Below are 16,907 nucleotides of genomic sequence, written 5' to 3'. Positions count from 1 at the left end.
GGTTACAAATCATTCTTTTCCTCACTGTGATTAAGACTTTAGCACAACGGTCCATGGGATAGAGGAACAGCTGTCTTGCACTGGAAAATGTGAGGGGGGGAGCGGATTGCTACACAGTTTGTGGAGGGTGACTGCAGTCCTGTCCTAGACTGTGGAAATGAGAAGTCCCTGTAAAACCAGAAATTGGAAGGGAGAGCATTGTGTTCCTATCTTTCTTTGCCCTGGATGTTGGCAGCCATAAGCTAAATGTTCCCTCCGTGGGAGGGGAACAGACCTGGAAACAAAACCAGACAGCGCGGTCAGGTATCAGCGGTGAGGTGGCTTCACCTCCATGACCAGCGGTCACAGTCTCGGGCTGAATGAGTGGGGGATTTGAATGAGTTTTTATTACTGGTGCTCTGTGGTCTTCTCCCTCTACCCCCAATTATTTCCTGTTCTGTCCCATTCGTACAGCCAAGTACCATCTACTTGCCGTCCATTCTTTACTGTAATAAATGTTGGGAGAAGGACATTTTGGGGGCAGACAATATATCCTTGTATGATATGAACATATACATTATTTCTAGGGAACCACACTTGTCTTGTTCTGGTGAAGGGCCTGGAGCACAAGTCTGATGAGGGGCAGCTGGAGTGGTTTAGCCTTGAGAACAGGAGGCAGAGGGGAGACCTGCTCTCTCTTTACAACTACCAAGTAACAGGCAATAGGACAAGAGGAAATGGCCTCAAGTTGTGCCAGGGGAGGTTTGATTTGGGTATTAGGGAAAATGTCTTCACCCAGAGGGTTTTCAAGCACTGGACCAGGCTGCCCAGGGCAGTGGTGGAGTCACCATCCCTGGAGGCATTCAAAAAACGTGTAGGCATGGCACTTTCAGGACATGATTTAGTAGATATGATGGTGTTGGGTTGATAGGTGGACTCGGATGATCTTAGAGGTCTTTTCCAACCTTAAAGATTCTCTGATTCTCTAAGTTTAAATTTCACATCCAATGCTTACAAGGGCTTCTATGGATGTTGTGTTATTCCTACTTGAGAACCATTCCCTTATTAGCATGTTCATCAAGGAATAATTAGCTTATTATCTTATCTGAAAATCTGTTTCATTACTAAGTACAATATTTTCTTCCAAGGTGGTTTTTGGATGCTTAGCTGTCGGATGCTACATTGGTATGTGACTGGTGTCAAGAAGCAGGGTAAGAAAACCTCTGCGGCTTGCTGCGTTTCATTGGGCATAGGAGCTCTCCTGAATATTCAGTGAAAACTGTTGCAGGAACAGATCGATGCAAACAAACCCAGGCTGCCCCAAACACACGTTCCAGCCTGAATTCCTCTTTGAATATTGATTTCCTGCTTTTTGCATGATCTTCTCCGTGTTGTTTCAGCCAGAAAACAGCTTTAGAATCTGGTAGGGATTATGGTTCTGTAGGTTCACAAAACTCTCTCTGGCTCTTTGTTATTTTAATGATCTGCACCCGAGGATCTGCATCAAAAGTCCTTTTTTCAGGTCGGGACCAAACAGAAGTTAACCTTCACACAAAGCTGTTTTCTAACTACTTTTTATTTAAGGGTACAATTATCCCAGCGGGTATCACTGAGACGTAGTAGCTTAGAAAATTTTGAATGTCAGGCAGGAAATAAAAGGAATTATTTCTATCCCTGTTAGGAAAGTGGGTCAGGCTGTGATATTTATTTATAGGATGTCTCAATATTTTCCTTTTCCTTTTTGTGCTGCAAACCTGACTGATCTTTGGCTTGAGCTTTTCTGTAAATGCCGCTCGCAGGTACCACGCTCTGCATTTGGCCTGGAAATCAGCAGGGGCGAGAGGGGGACAAGGGGGAGGATTTCTAGCTAAACTAGTCTTTAAACATGGCTTTTTGGGTTTGAAATGGAGTATTTTGGGGTGTGTTTGCAGAGATTGTTGATGGGCAACACGCAATTTGATACGAATTTTTAGGTGAAGCCATTTATTGGGTGAAATCGCACAGGTTATATATATATACATTTGTTACTGCAAATGTGGCAAGATAAAACCTGCTAATTGGTTCCATACACTGTTTATACTGCACTGATTGGTTAGTGATTATAACGAGTTCTGATAAACATCTTATAGCTAAATATCGTTAGTTTAACTTTGTGTAAAAGCATCCACACACCTGCTCTTTTGACCATCTTATTATGGCTGCTTCTTAACATGTTCCAATACTCCCAAGTACCTTCCTATAACTTCTTGGTTTAGGGTAGTCTGGTTTAGGGTAGTCTGTACCCCTTTCACCAAGGTGTTTTGAGAACGTGATTATTAAAATCCTTTTAGCATGAGGAACTTTTCCTGTCTCATGGGAACACGAGGATATTGTCAGGGCCTGTGTCTTCAGTGAAGCGAGCTAGGCCGCCGGCAGGCCTGCTGTCTTCCCCGACGTGCCTTGGTTAGGAAGACCTGGGCAGCGGTTTCAAACGCAGCACTGGAAAGGGGCAGGGATTGCTACTGCTGCTTTTACTTGTCAAGATGTGGGGTTCTGCATGCCTTGAGGTGCAGGGGGATGATGATCCTCTGCTCCATGGGGATGGTCCTGAAGCCCAGACCTTTGGTTCAGTACCCTGAGTATTTCCGATTGCTGCTGGCGGGAAGGTGAAGTGGGCAGCACAGCCCCATTTCATTCCCAATACAGCGCACGTCCCACCAGTGAGCTCTCCTTGCCTGGGTTTAAATGTGGGACTGGGAACTTGAAAGCTTATCAAAGCAAAGTGCTCTTCAGCTGGAGGAGAATATCGACGTGTCTGTCAATCCTGAGCATGTGCTTTAAAATTTTTAATTACGATGCCTTATTTACAAGGTACACAAGTGGGGTGTACTGCAATTTAAACGCTTGTACATGTACTTAAGATACGTTTTTGACTAATTGAATGTTTCTAATTTTGTGAAAGTGCTGAAAAATCATCCGACAAACCTCGTGTGCTATTTGCAACTGAGTGTGAATCACAATTAAGTTTTGAAACAGAAGGGAGGGCAGAACAACGAGGGAAAAGATGTTGACTGCTAGAAAAATCGATTCAAATTGGTGGAATCAGAAGTGCAAGCTGCATCTTGAAATGGTCTAAAATAACTAATTTGTAAAAAATGCTGGGTTTTTTTGTGGATTATTAAGCTTTTGAGCTTGCAAGATGTAGAAATTTTTTTTCTAGATACGTGGTGAGTTCATTTAAGGTTTTGCATAGACCAAATACGTGTAGACTCTTCTGTTAAAATTACACTGATTGTGTTTTGCTGTGTCTTTTTCACAGTAAGGGTGACAGAGCACTGGGACAGGCTGCCCAGGTGGGTTGTGGAGTCTCCTTCTGTGGAGAGATTCAAGACCGATCTGGACACCCACCTGTGTGATCTGTCCTAAGGAACCTGCTTTGTCAGGGGGGTTGGACCCAATATCTCTGGAGGTCCCTTCCAATCCCTCCGATTCTGTGAATCTGTTAGGAGTTGGAAATCTTGCAGGTATTCATACATACAATGATAAAGGCAGAAATCAGTACACTACAATCTTACATAGAATTTATTGTACTTTTCATTTCTAACCTGAATTCAAGTAGTAAAACATGTTACCTTTAAGACACTCTCTAACCTTCCAGAATGGAATGATGAATTTAGATAATAAAGCATTCTGCCTTCACGCCCTTCTAGAAAACTAAATAAAAACTTACTGGCTGGAGCTAAAGTTTGATAAATGCAAACTGGAACTTGGACACAGATCAAGAAGAAGTTAATAAATTAAATGACAAATTTTGGTGTTTTTTTTATCCAAGTATATTTAGAACCATTTTTTCCCCTAGAAGATCTATTTCATTTAAGCGTAGGTTGCAGTCTTTGTTATATATATTATCTGAAGTCAGGCTGGTTCATCTAATGCAATGAGGTGGATTTTTTTTTTGAACTTCCAGTGGTAGACCTTGATGAGACCTGTCTGGCTCTGGACATCTTTCATCATTAGCCTTTGTTGAATCTCTCTGACGATGGCAATAATGCACTTTCTCCTTTCTTTTGTCTTGTCAGGTGTTGAGGTATGGGCAATTCATGTGGGGTAGGAGGTCTTTTGCAAGGGCACTCAGCTGAAAGTTGTAAGGGAATGAGAAGGGCTGATATATTCCTTTTTGTGCTGCAAAGTTAGATGGTTTCTGATGTGTGAGCTTTATTTGCTTCTGCTCTGCAGAGTCATCTCCTCCTGCCTGGCATGAAGCAAGCAACCTAACTGCTATAAACCCCAAGGGCATTTCAGGACCACCAGTGAAGGATGAGAGTCGAGTTTTTCGAGGCATTACAAACACTTGCAGCTAAATTATCTTTATTTCAAAGAACTAGGCCAAGATCCAATAAATGGATTTGTGAACAGATGGGGAAAAGCACAGTGCAGCTGTTAGATCGGCTTCATAGACAACTGTTCCAGCACACACCATCTGTGTGGCCCTTGTCTCAGGTACGGGTGTTGGATAAGGGTGGGCTTCAAGGGGATGTCATGAGGGGGCCTTTTGTTGTGGTAACATTTCTGTGTATCATACAGGCTCTGGGGAAAGTGTTTGGAAGAAGAAAGAAAAGGCTGATAGTCAAGATTGGGGTTGTTGTGGTATGGAGGCAGAGATCAATGATAATCTGGAGATAGCAGAGTGAAACCATAGGAATCTGCACTTAGACAACACTGCTCGGGTGTAGAAGATGCTCCTGTGGTGTAATGGTGATAATTTCTTTTGTTCTTGGGTTTCCCCAGGAAATTTGAGCTGGAGGGGAGGATTTCAGTAGTGTAGGTACACAGTAATATTTTCATTTATGCTGCTGCTTGGCTGTTGGGCCTCACAGAGGCAGAGCTGAGGGTATGCAGTGAACAATACTGTAGTGTGGTCTCTGAGATGGTTCTGGAAGAAAAGATGTAGGAGGATAGACTGGGATTTAAATTTGGCATTTTTTCAGTTTGCATTTAATAGCTGGAGAAACTTGGAGGCAAGAACATCAGGTGAAGCTACAACACATTTCTAGTCCATCCAAACACAGATGTTATTGCCAAGCAGTGTCTCTAACTGTGAAACTGGTGCAATCTTGGTGTCTTTTGGGATCCAGCACGGGGTTTTGAGGTTTTTTTCAGTGCTTTTGACACGAGGAAATGGGGTTGGCAGAGGGAAAATACCAGAAATGATGAGAGAAAAACTTACCTACGTGTTGAGGTTGGGTAATGCAGTGTCTTCTCAAATGCATTCTCTCTAGATAAAATTCAGTTGTTGTAACAACTTCTACAACTCTTACTTGTAGAGTAAGAGAGAAAGCACACTTTTCTGTCAAGGGAGCTGAAGTATGTTGTTCCACAGCATTAGATCTGGTTGGACAAGTGAAACTTTAAAGGAAAAACCAGACAACCAGGAGGAGCACCAGGTGTGGCTCAGCTTTTTCAGGCTGATGAAGGGTCACATTTCTAGATCAGTGCTGCTGATGATGCCGAAAGCAGCTGGTAGTTCCAGCAGGATAGTGGCAGAGGCACCAACCAGCCTCTGAAGAGATCACTTCAGTGGTATTCATTTTTGGGGACACTGTGTGAAGATCAGGAGCCTGATGGAGGTACTGGTGGCCAGCTGGAGAGGGGCAGTCTTTGAAAATATTTGATTTCTAGCTTGTGGACTAGTTGATTTTTAAGGTTGCAGCAGCATTTGTGCCTTCTGATCCCTCTCAGGCTGCCTGACAGTCATTCAGTTTCCTTTGGAGTGCAGCAGCTTGCCAAGGCATATTTTTCGTGAGCAAAAAGGGATTTAGCGGGTTTGTGAGCATCAGTGCTGCAGGTTGTGACTCAGATGGGAGAGGCTGTGGTGAGAGGTTTTACCTGCTGCAGTTCCTCTTGTCATCCTTTCTCAGACCTCGATGGGCTTTTCGGGTTCTGCCCTTATCTCTGATCAGCAGCCAGGAAATGACTTTCTGTGTTTTTACATATCTCCCTCAGAAGGGCAAAGCTAATCTCTTCCTTTGAGTGTTTCCCACATCAAATTAACTGTGTCACTCATTCTTTTTTCTTTTCTTTTTTTTTTTCTTTTTTTCTGAAGCAAAACAGCTCTTTAGCATCAATTCAATTCTACCATGAAAAGTGGGATGAAAACAGAAGCTATTAAGCATGGAGGGTGATTGGCAGTCCTCCCTGACCTCTTTGCCATGGTGAGACTGGCAGAGCAGCATAGAGCAACCTTGAAATGCCTAATTCTCTCTGGGATGAAAATCCAGATGAAGGCAATGCAAAGGATGGTTTTAGGAGTGCTGGAATAGCAGTGTGTTGCTGAGAGAATGGTCAAAGATTTGCTTTGCTTGCAAAATCAATGTGTTTTCTAAGGATTTCGTAGCTCTCTGTTGTGCCATGTGGCAGTAAATGGCATAATTGTAGGAATTTTGAGCTCTTGCTTTCCAAAGTGAACGTTCAGATGGGGTGGGGTTGCAGCAAACTACTGGGAGGCACCTTTACCTGTGCTTTGTGAGCTCGTGGCTCCATGGGAATTGCTTGAGTGCTCTTTGCTGGAGCTGTTGAGGAATGTCTCCTTTGAGGTTGTGACCTTGTTTCAGATCCTGTGTGAACCCACCGTTGCTCAGGGAAAGAGGATGTGAGCTTGGCTGCTTCTTGAAGGAGAGTTGCACCATTTGGAAGCTCTTACCCCAGAGTTTTGGATATCACAGGATAGAGCTGTCTTCAAGCCAATGCAGAAACTACTGTGATAGCACCGTTGACAAGTATCTGAAAAAGCATTGGGTGAATGAGTGGTGCCTTGGCACCCTTAGTTGCAGAAGTCAGGTCATCAGATATGACACTTCTGGGATGGTGGCAGCAAAGTTTTCTCATGAGTTTACTCATCCAGAGGACTCTGTTATCTCAGTTTCACTGGAGGCTTTGGACATGGGAGTCTGCATATACACTTGGAGTGGTTTATAGTCTTTGGTTAGGTACCTGTTGCTGCAGAGGTTAAATCCTTGCCAAACTTGATTTTGCTATAATGTCATTACCTTCATCAGTGTGAGCTCTGGCACATAGTTAATTGTGGCTTCCCATGTGTACCTGTGGTGTGGCCCCCCTAGCTGGTTGGAGAGGGGATTTAGCCATTGCACATTAGAAATTAATTAAATACATGCATAGATTTTGTTTGTCTCCTTCTCTCCTCCCGTATGTGGCTGGTCACGATGGCCTGCCTGTAAATTAGGGCATTTGCTTATAGCAAACCCTACAAGGAGATATCCTTTAACCTCAGTGGGTTTATTGAGAAAATGAACAAAGCTAAATTGTTAATCAATTTAGGCTAGAATGGCATTGTTCTAGTAATAGGCTGTAACAGCCCTTTCTTTATTGGCTTCAAGTTCAAATTTACCCGAAACAATGGCTTTGAATTGTGGTGTGCTTGAGGCAAGCAGCACCACTTGGGAAGGAAAGGGGGAGAGAGGAGGAAAACTCATTGCTTGCATCGGTCAGTGGATTTAGCAGCTTCAAATCCAGGATGAGCAACTGGGGTTTGGGGTTTTTTTTCCCTTTAGTGGAAAGGCAGAGCTAAAACTCTCTGTGCAGTATGCTGATAGGTCTTCTGTGGAGCGTGAGAGCCTCTGTGCTCTTACTGAAAGCAATGCAAAGCGATTTTGAGATCCACTGATGGTCTCTTGGAGGTTAAGGTTTAATGTATTTTACAAACCGGACCAGCCTGTTTACCTCTTCTGGTGTGTAATGCAGGAAAGGCAATCCACGTTCTCTCTTCTGTACTTCTGGTGAAAATAAATCTGTTCAACACCCCACTGCCTACATAGTGTACCTCTGTGTCCCTCTGTGTCACGATACTTTGGAAGTAAGCAGTGTGCCCAGGCAGCCAGGAAAGCCAGTGGCATCCTGGCTTGTATCAAAAATAGTGTGGCCAGTAGGTCTGGGGAGGTGATTGTGCCCCTGTACTCAGCATTGGTGAGGCTGCACCTCGAGTGCTGGGTCCAGTTCTGGGCTCCTCACCATAAGAAGGACATTGAGGTTCTTGAGCAAGTGCAGAGAAGGGCAACCAGGCTGGGGAAGGGGCTGGAGGGCAAATCCTGTGAGGAGGGGCTGAGGGAGCTGGGGATGTTCAGCCTGGAGAAGAGGAGGCTGAGGGGAGACCTTATCACCACCTACAACTACCTGAAGGGATGTTGTAGAGAGGTGGGCGATGGTCTCTTCAGCCAGGGGACAGGAGATGGGACAAGGGGAAATGGCAAGAAGCTGGGCCAGGGCAGGGGCAGATTAGATATTAGAGACAAATCTTTTACTGAAAGAGTTGTCAGGGCCTGGAACAGGCTGCCCAGGGAGGGGCTGAGTCACTTCCCTGGGTGTGTTTAAAGAAAGAGTAGATGAGGTACTTAGGGATATGGTTTAGTTTAGGATGGGAATGGTTGGACTTGATGATCTGAAAGGTCTTTTCCAACCTTGTGATTCTGTGAAGTAAGTGCTGCAAAATCATTTAGTCCCAAGTCAAAAGCTACTCTCGACTTGGACTTTTTGTACTTGGCTGTTTAGCAAAATGATTGCTTTAGATTTATTAGATGGTAATTAGATAACAGCTTTGAGTCTTTGCCTGGTTGTGCAGTTCATGTCTCTGTAGGAGCTTTGTCAGTGTATACTAATTTGTATTTGAAAAACATACACAGCTAGTATTACTGGTGGTGTTGCTGAAAACACATGGATTTATCTGGTGTGCCGTGGTACGTGGATTTGGTTTCTCCCCCAGGAGATGCCATTGCCTGCTGCCTGATGTTCTTGTGTTGGTGTTGTGCTTTTTGGGGCCCCCCAGAACTGGAGAGGAGTAGCTAAATACACAGAATTCCTTTCCATCATGCGTGTCTTTGAAGCAGGCTCTCTTTTGTGAGATCTTCATCCTTTTCATTGCTTCCCTTTTGTCTTTGTCTTAAAGAAAGCTGAAATAGGCAGAGCTCAAGGCTGGAGTTAAATAAGTGAGCTGTAGATTCAGCTCCCTAACTCCCTTTGTTCCCTTTGATTCTTAAATATTTCAGTCCACTTGAAAACCAGAGAAAAACATTACCCCAGCTGTACAGAGCACCATTTCCACCTTGTAGTGTTTGAAAAAGGGTTTAAGCAGTGTGTATATGCACATGAGTATACATATGTATTTTAAAATCTTAGTTGAGTAAAGAGATCCTTGCAATTGGTTTTCTGTCCTGGGGGTTTTAAAGTCAATGTTGTAGGCTTGTAGGTGCCTTTACCTAGGCTTTGTGTATCATCCTCCACCTGTGTGCATGTGTTTATGCATCACAGAGAATACTTAAAGGACCTTGCTTTTCTGTTTTCTTAGGGTGTAGCAGCTGCTCCTTGCAGAGAAGTAGATGTAAGACCCAAATAATACAGAAGTGCTTCTTGTAGAGTAGCATCTTGTTCTACCAAGTTAACAAAGAAAATTGGGAATCGATATTTTTCCACATGTTATGAAATCTGATTTTTGGATGTGAGCAATGAAATCAGAGGTATGTGCAAGGCATTTAGTAGAGCAAAAGGAAGCTGAGGTCAGGAAACTTCATCATCACCTACAACTACCTGAAGGGAGGTTGTAGAGAGGTGGGCGATGGTCTCTTCAGCCAGGGGCCAGGAGATGGGACAAGGGGAAATGGCAAGAAGCTGGGCCAGGGCAGGGGCAGATTAGATATTAGAGACAAATCTTTTACTGAAAGAGTTGTCAGGGCCTGGAACAGGCTGCCTAGGCAGGGGCTGAGTCACCTTCCCTGGATGTTTAAGAAAAGGGTAGGTGAGGTCCTTAGGGATATGGTTTAGCTTAGGATGGGAATGGTTGGACTTGATGATGTTAAAGGTCTTTTCCAACCTTGTGATTCTCTGAAAAGACCTCAGAGCCTGGTGGTGTTTGTAGCAGGTTGCCTGGGGCAGGAGTCTTCTGGCATGTATGGTCAGAGTAATTCTATTGCATAGCCTGGTGCCATGAAAATGTCCCATGTTGAAGTAGCATCACTCCCTGGTTTGTGTGGGAACGGACCTGAGAGTCCACCTAGTGCCACCCCTGGGCAGGGGCACCCTCCACTAGCCCAGGGCAACCAAAGCCCCATCCAGCCTGGCCTTGAACCCTGCCAGGGATCAAGGGGCAGCCACAGCCTGTGCCAGGGCCTCCCCACCCTCCCCAGAAAGGATTTCTGCCTTATATCTCCTCTCCATCTGCCCTCCTGCAGCTGAAGGCCATTCCCCTTGTCCTGTCCTTCCCTGCCCTTGTCACCAGCCCCTCTCCAGCTTTCCTGGTGCCCCTTGAGGGACTGGAAAGGGCTCTGAGGTCTCCCTGGCGTCTTCTTGAGTCTGAACCATCTCAACTCTACCTACCCGGTCCTTGTTGGGGGAGTTCCTTTTCCTCTTCGAGTTGCTCATGTACTCCCTTCCTGAGCTCACAGAAAAAGCCAAAACATTGGGTAGGAGACGTCCTAGTGATCAGTGCCCACAAGTGCCCAAGGAAACCTCATCATGTATGGTGCAGGCAGGACCCATTTGGAAGGGACAAGGAATTTTGTTTACTTTTCTTAACTGGAGCTGGGAGATCATTTTAACTCTCTCTATTGAATTTAAAGATAAAATTCCAGCTTCAGTTTTCTATTAGTACTTTTGTACCTATTTCTGCCATGGAGCACGTTTCTGCAAGAGTGTTTATAGAGTAATGGGGATCTGCTAATGCCCTACCCATGCCAGGCAGTCTGTGGGGTAAGAACTTAGATGCTATTGCTTTTGCTTTCAGAGACATCACCTCTGATTTTGGGGGTTGGACCCGATGATCTCTCGAGGTCCCTTCCAACCCCTATGATTCTGTGATTTCTAGGCTATTTAATTTTTTTTAATATAATGTATTTCTTCACAATAGCAGCAGCTTCTAAAGCTTAGTAAGGAATCTGAGTAACTTACAGATAAGGATTTTACTAATAGACAATCAAATAAATTTGACTTTGGTTAGTCTTTAAAAACTAAATCCTGCATTTTGTTTCTGCATTGTTGAAATATGATTAAATTAGGTTGATGTTGAAATGCTCTTTTTTTTTTCCCCCATTGCTTTTGATAGGGTTTCTGTGGTGAATGATTTAGTAATTGTTTCCAGAGAAAATTGTTCCAAGACTTTTCTGAGCAGAGGCTCTTTGAGAGCTTGGCAGATTGCATGAGGTTGTTTTTAACTTGTGAGACTTGCTCAGGTTTCCAGAGTCTGTTTACTCTTGGTTGTGTGCAAAGTGCTGTCAGGGCTGAAGCGTGGATACAGTTTGATTCCTGGCTTTTCCATGGAGATCACTTCCAAAAGAATGTGTTTTTAGACAAAATGATTAGATGTTATTGGCTACAATTTGGAGTTTTTGCAAATTCCTGGTCAGTAGAGAAGTAATTTGAATTTCTGAAGATGTTGAAGCCTTAATATATGTGTGTGTGTGTGTGTGCTTATCTACATCTCTATCTACATCCACCTCTGTCTGCATCAAAGGTACAGATGACAGTCACAGAATCACAAGGCTGGGAAAGACCTTTAAGATCATCAAGTCCAACCATTCCTGCTCTCTACTAAACCATATCCCTAAGGACCTCATCTACCCATCTTTTAAACACATCCAGGGAATGTGACTCAACTCCCTCCCTGGGCAGCCTGTTCCAGGCCCTGACAACTCTTTCAGTGAAGAATTTTTTCCTAACATCTAATGTGACCCTGCCCTGGCCCAGCTTAAGGCTGTGCTTCCTGTGATCCTGAAAATTGGGAGTTTTCTTCACTTGCATAAATGTAAATCTCCTGAAGAAGTCGAGTAACTGCCTTTTAAAAATCTTAAGCTGAATTTCTGAGTTTGTAAAGTATTGTGATAAATTAATACGGAGAAAGAGGAAGGTGGTTTTCAAAATCTGTGGGGTTTGCCTTTTTAATTTGGATCAGAGATGTACAAGTGCTCCATGGAAAAGAATCTGGAAAACCATTTTGACTCAGTCAAAACATTTAACAAAAGATTAGGTGATAACATTAACAGATCACTGGGAAAAGACAGCAAAAGATTCCGAGGCACTGATTCTGGGAACTTCTCTTTTCTGCCAAATTTGATTTCATAGAGTGTTCTTGTTTTACTAAAACTGTTTTAAGTTGGATGATTTGGTTGTACCAGAAGGTTGCGATTTGCTCCAACCATGTGCTGACGATGGGGTTTGTGACCTCCCTGGGTGGGTAGGAATCCTGTTTCAGGTGCCAGTACATGCTCTGTCAGGATGTGGTATTTGGGCATCATCAAAAGCTGCTCCCTTTTGATGTCTGCCTTCTGTAATAATTTATTTTCAACTGGTTCTGCTATACTTCAGGTATCTGTTAAAGCCCACCGGGAGTATTTTGGGAGCTTTTTCCAAAGTCTTTTGCTACTGTTGAGTTGTGACCTCCTGTTTATAGGCACAGAGGGGAAGGGATGTTTGTAGTGGAGTTGTGGCACCATCCCAGCAGTGGGGACCCAGCAGCTCTTTGACTTCAATTGCTTATCATGGGATGATATAAGGATGGGAACATGGGACCGAAGGTGAGGGGTGCCTGGAGCTGCCATGCTGAGTTAAGCAGCCCTGATGCACGGGGATTTAAGGTCTTGTTTTGCACTAGAGGGTGTTGAGGATCTGTCCTCTGTTCAGGAGGTGATTGAGGACTTTGTGAAGAGTCAGTACAGAATGGACGAGGGATTGTGCAGTTCATTCATCTGAACTTCTCAGAAGAATTGGGTAGTTTGTTTAAATAACTAGTTTAGGGATGACTTCAGCTTTTGATTTTGGGAATTCCCTTTGCTGGCTCGATGGTCTTTGTGGGGGAGGGTTGGTTTTTTTTTTCTTCGGGTGCTGATTTGAAACAATACCATTGATCAGATAGAGAAACCATTACTCTCAATTGTTGTTCTTTAGGGATGATCATCAGAAAGCATGTACAGAGGCTGTGACAGGAGAATCCAAATTGACTTACTATTTTGTGTTGTGGTGGTGCTGGTTTTTTTTTGTAGAGGCTCTTAAGTAAATAAAAATCTGGTGATGGACCTTTTAAATTTAGAAAATCCTTTCTGAAAGCTTAATATCATTGGAGACTAATGCTTGTCTTTATTTTTGCATTTGCAGACTCACTGGACCTTCAGGGTATGTAACAGATGGGCCTGGAAATTACAAATACAAAACAAAATGCACCTGGCTCATTGAAGGAAGGTGAGTGCAGTAAACATCTAGCGGTTTAGTGTTGCTTCTTGTAACTTTTAGGGTGAGGTTTATCTGCATATTAGATCTCACAATTATTTACAGTTTGGTTTTGCTATTCTTACAACTAGATGTGGCAGCACTTAGTTATTTGTGGTAAATAAGTTTGGGTGTTTTGTGCAACCCAGACCTCCAGACTGACCTCTGAATGTGAGGTTTGGTGTGTAAAATGCGCTCTGTGTTGAAACTGTGCATGGAAAATGAGAATAAATGCATCTGTATAAATAAATAACGACCTAAAAATTATTTAACTCTTATCCCAGTGGGCCATTCAGATGCTTTGGATTCACGATGTGTGTGACTCTTTGGCAGTGTGAAGAAAATAGAGCAAACTCTATTAAAGCCCATATTAACAAGGAATCAGTTTCTGTCATGATGCACCTCAGATGCTTACTTACTCACTAGACCATGAGGACTTCTGAGGAGCCAATGGCCTTTTTTACAAGAAGTCCCATAGACCTCTTCCCCTCCTTTCCCATCCTTCCTGTATTTGATCCTTATATTGCTTATGGTGATTTCCAGCAGAGATTTTAGGAGTGTCCCATTTGAGTGCATCTCCTCAGACGGTTACCTGATTGATGGTACAGTAGTTCAGAGCCTCTGACAAGTTGAAATATGTCTTTCATAGTACCAGCCCTGACTCCAGGGCTGTAAAATCCATTTGTACAGTCTCTAAACCTTTGCATGGCTGGTTCTGATGCTGTGTGTTCAGTCACACTCCATACTGGTCCCTGAATCCGAGAGGTTTGTGAATAGGAACCAGTTGTGTGTGGGCATGGAGGATTTCCCTTGTATTGAGCACTATTAAGCTGAGGTCTCTTGGCATCTTGGAGGATCAGAAATTACTAAAAAGCGTGGGTAAACTTCTCACTTGAGTCTTCCCTCTATGTTTGGGAGGTCTCATGAGTCGGGGAGAATTGGTATTCACTTCGTCTACTTCAGACACTTATTTTGGATGAGTAACTTAAATACTTAAGCTCCCAGGGCATTCAGAGGGGAGGGCTAAGCTGTTGCAGAGAGTCATGTTGAACACTGATATTGGGAGCCTACCACTCGCTATGAACTATGTAAGGAGCCTGGTTCTTTAATGTGGTTAAATCAAAAGTTGGATGCTGGAAGTGGCAACACCTCTTAATTTTTGTAGGTAATAAAAATAAAACTGAGGCTGAGTTGGGACTACAAATAATTAAAAAACGTTTTGCAAAGATGTTGTTGCAGACAAACAAGCCTCAGCAATCTAGTACAGTCAGCTGAACCTTCATAGCTCTTTTTTCTGAAGGATAACATGACTCATGTTTTTATCAGGAGTGAAGTGCCGCTCATGGGTCCTCGATAATGTCACCATAACTGCTCCTTCAGCCTGTGTTTCCTAGTACTGAAAGGCTTCCAAGAGAGCTGTCGCTTCGTGGGCTTTGAAGTGAGATCTTCCTTGCTGTAGAGAAGTTGAAAAAAATGCTCCTATTCCTTTCATAGCCAGGCATTTAAGTCGGTGTCCTTTTCCTGCTTCTGACTGTTTGTACCCTGCCCTCAGAGGATGGTGGTAAACAGAAAGGAGATAATGACGCTGATTAGAACAGCCGAAATACGCACCCTTGTGAAAATAGCCCAAGCTCTCTGCCAAATGTGAAATTCCCAGAGATCTGGACTTGGAAAACAGCTCCTGCAAAGCTGTTAAATTCTGCTGAGTGCCCTCACTGCCATGCTAGCAGACTGGTATGTGGAGGGCTTTTGAGGTGAGCGAGTGAAGGTACAAATGTGCAATTGAAGATGCTGGATAAATTCAGATGTAAAATGAGCCATGCGTTCCTTACTGTACTCATTTCCTTTTCACTCCGTTCCGGATTCTTCTTGGCTGGTGTCTGTTCTGTGTCCTCATCCCAGGGGTGTCCTTTCCATTTTTCCCCAGAGCATGAGACAAGGCAGATGAGACCCAGCCACCCTGAGGATCCTCTCTCAGGCAGAATCTCTTGCCACATGCCTTGCGTTTTGGCAAATGAGTGCTGTCTGCTAATGAGTTGTTAGCTGCAGCAAAGATAATAACTTTCTTTTTGTTCTTGGTCTAAAGCCTTTATTGATTACGTGTATTTCTCTGCTCTACAGCTGCCAGATCATTAGAATAGAAGCAAACCCCCTGCAATTTCAGAGGCTGCTCAGTTCTGAAACGATGAGTTCCCTTTGTACCTTTTCTTTAGAGCAAGGCGTTTTCCTTGAGTTACACCTGCTGCTCTTTTACCAAAGGCCTGGAGTAGATCCACGTGCCTATCAAAAAATCATTTTGCAGAATAGCTCCCCAAAGAATTCCCTGTCTATGGGAAGGAAGGACTCCATGGCGAGCTGACATTTTATTAATTTATTTGATTAGGATGAGCGAGGATTTCATCTGAACCCAAGGGCAATGCTGTTGAACAGATCCTAATTGCTTGCATCTATCCTTTCAACAGCTAGGGCTGTGGGTAGGGAAAAGCAGCATTGCTCCAGATTCCCTTTCTTTTAATCTCAGGGTTGGAGCACAGTGTTGTTGCTGTTTTCAGCTCCTTGAATGGAGCCCAACATTAGATATGTGCTGTGGCTTCTGTGTCATTCCCTTCAGATGCATCTTTGCACGTTAGCCATGAAACTACAGGTGTGTAAAGTGCATTATGTGGATATGGCTTAGTGGGTGGTTTTTGTGTATGGAGTGAAAGAAATGCTGACCAATTTTGGTGTCAACTACATTTTCTATCCCCACATCAAGTAAATAAAACCTTTTTCCTGTTGATTTATCTCAGAAATCTTGATGGTCTTCTCTTGACTATGCCCTGTCCCTGGAGGTGTTCAAGTCCAGGTTGGATGGGGCCCTGGGCAACCTTGTGTAGCTCCAGGCCTGGAGGTTGGTGGCCCTGCCTGTGGCAGGGGAGTTGGAACTCTGTGATCCTTGGGGTCCCTTCCAACCCAGACCTGTCTATGTTTCTACGACTTAGTAAAACTGAGTAGACACTTCTTGACCAGTGGTGTTAACACGGGGGCTGCTGGGCCCAGTACTGGACCTGGGGTGCTCAGGTGGAAGGCAGCAAATCTTTTCTTGGGATTCTCACTTGTTTATTCTCAAGTGGTCGCAGAGGAGGGCACGAGGATACTCAGAGGGCTGGAGCACCTCTCCTGTGAAGAAAGGCTGAAAGAGTTGGGCTGTTCAGCCTGGAGAAGAGAAGGCTCCAAGGAGACCTTAGAGCCCTTCCAGTACTTGAAGAGACCTATGGGAAGGCTGGGAAAGGACTATTTCTAAGGACAGGTAGTGACAGGATGAGAGGCAATGGATTTAAATTGGAGCAGGGGAGGTTTAGGGAGAAGTTCTTCACTGTGAGGGTGGTGAGACACTGGCACAGGCTGCCCAGAGGAGTGGTGGAGGCCCCATCCCTGGAGACATTTAAGATGAGGCCTGAAGCCCTGTGCAACCCAATCTAGTTAAAAGTGTCCCTGCTCAGAGCAGCAGGGTTGGACTAGGTGGCCTGTAAAGGGCCCTGCCAACCTAACACATTCAATAGTTCAGTGATTCTCTTTGTTTTGTGATGCATCTTCTGAAGAAAGCCAAACAACTGGTTTGTAAAGCATGAGGGGCAGTGAGTGGTGACTGCATTTGACAGTCCACATAATAATTAAAGATCTCCCTTTTGGAAAAAAGGTAAAAGCCC

General features: G+C 44.0%; 1 protein-coding gene across 1 annotated transcript in view; it reads left to right on the top strand.

Moving 5' to 3' along the window:
• ATRN (attractin) overlaps positions 1-16,907 on the top strand; it is a 153,841-nt gene that overhangs the window by 23,018 nt on the left and 113,916 nt on the right. The window contains exon 2 of the mRNA XM_084263364.1: positions 13,108-13,191. Within this exon, the coding sequence (XP_084119490.1) occupies positions 13,108-13,191 (84 nt within the window). The remainder of the gene's footprint in view (positions 1-13,107; positions 13,192-16,907) is intronic.

Source organism: Gallinula chloropus, assembly GCF_964237585.1.
Source record: "Gallinula chloropus genome assembly, chromosome: 4".
NCBI classification, from domain to species: Eukaryota; Metazoa; Chordata; class Aves; order Gruiformes; family Rallidae; genus Gallinula; species Gallinula chloropus.
This window is presented reverse-complemented; position numbering and strand designations above follow the sequence as displayed.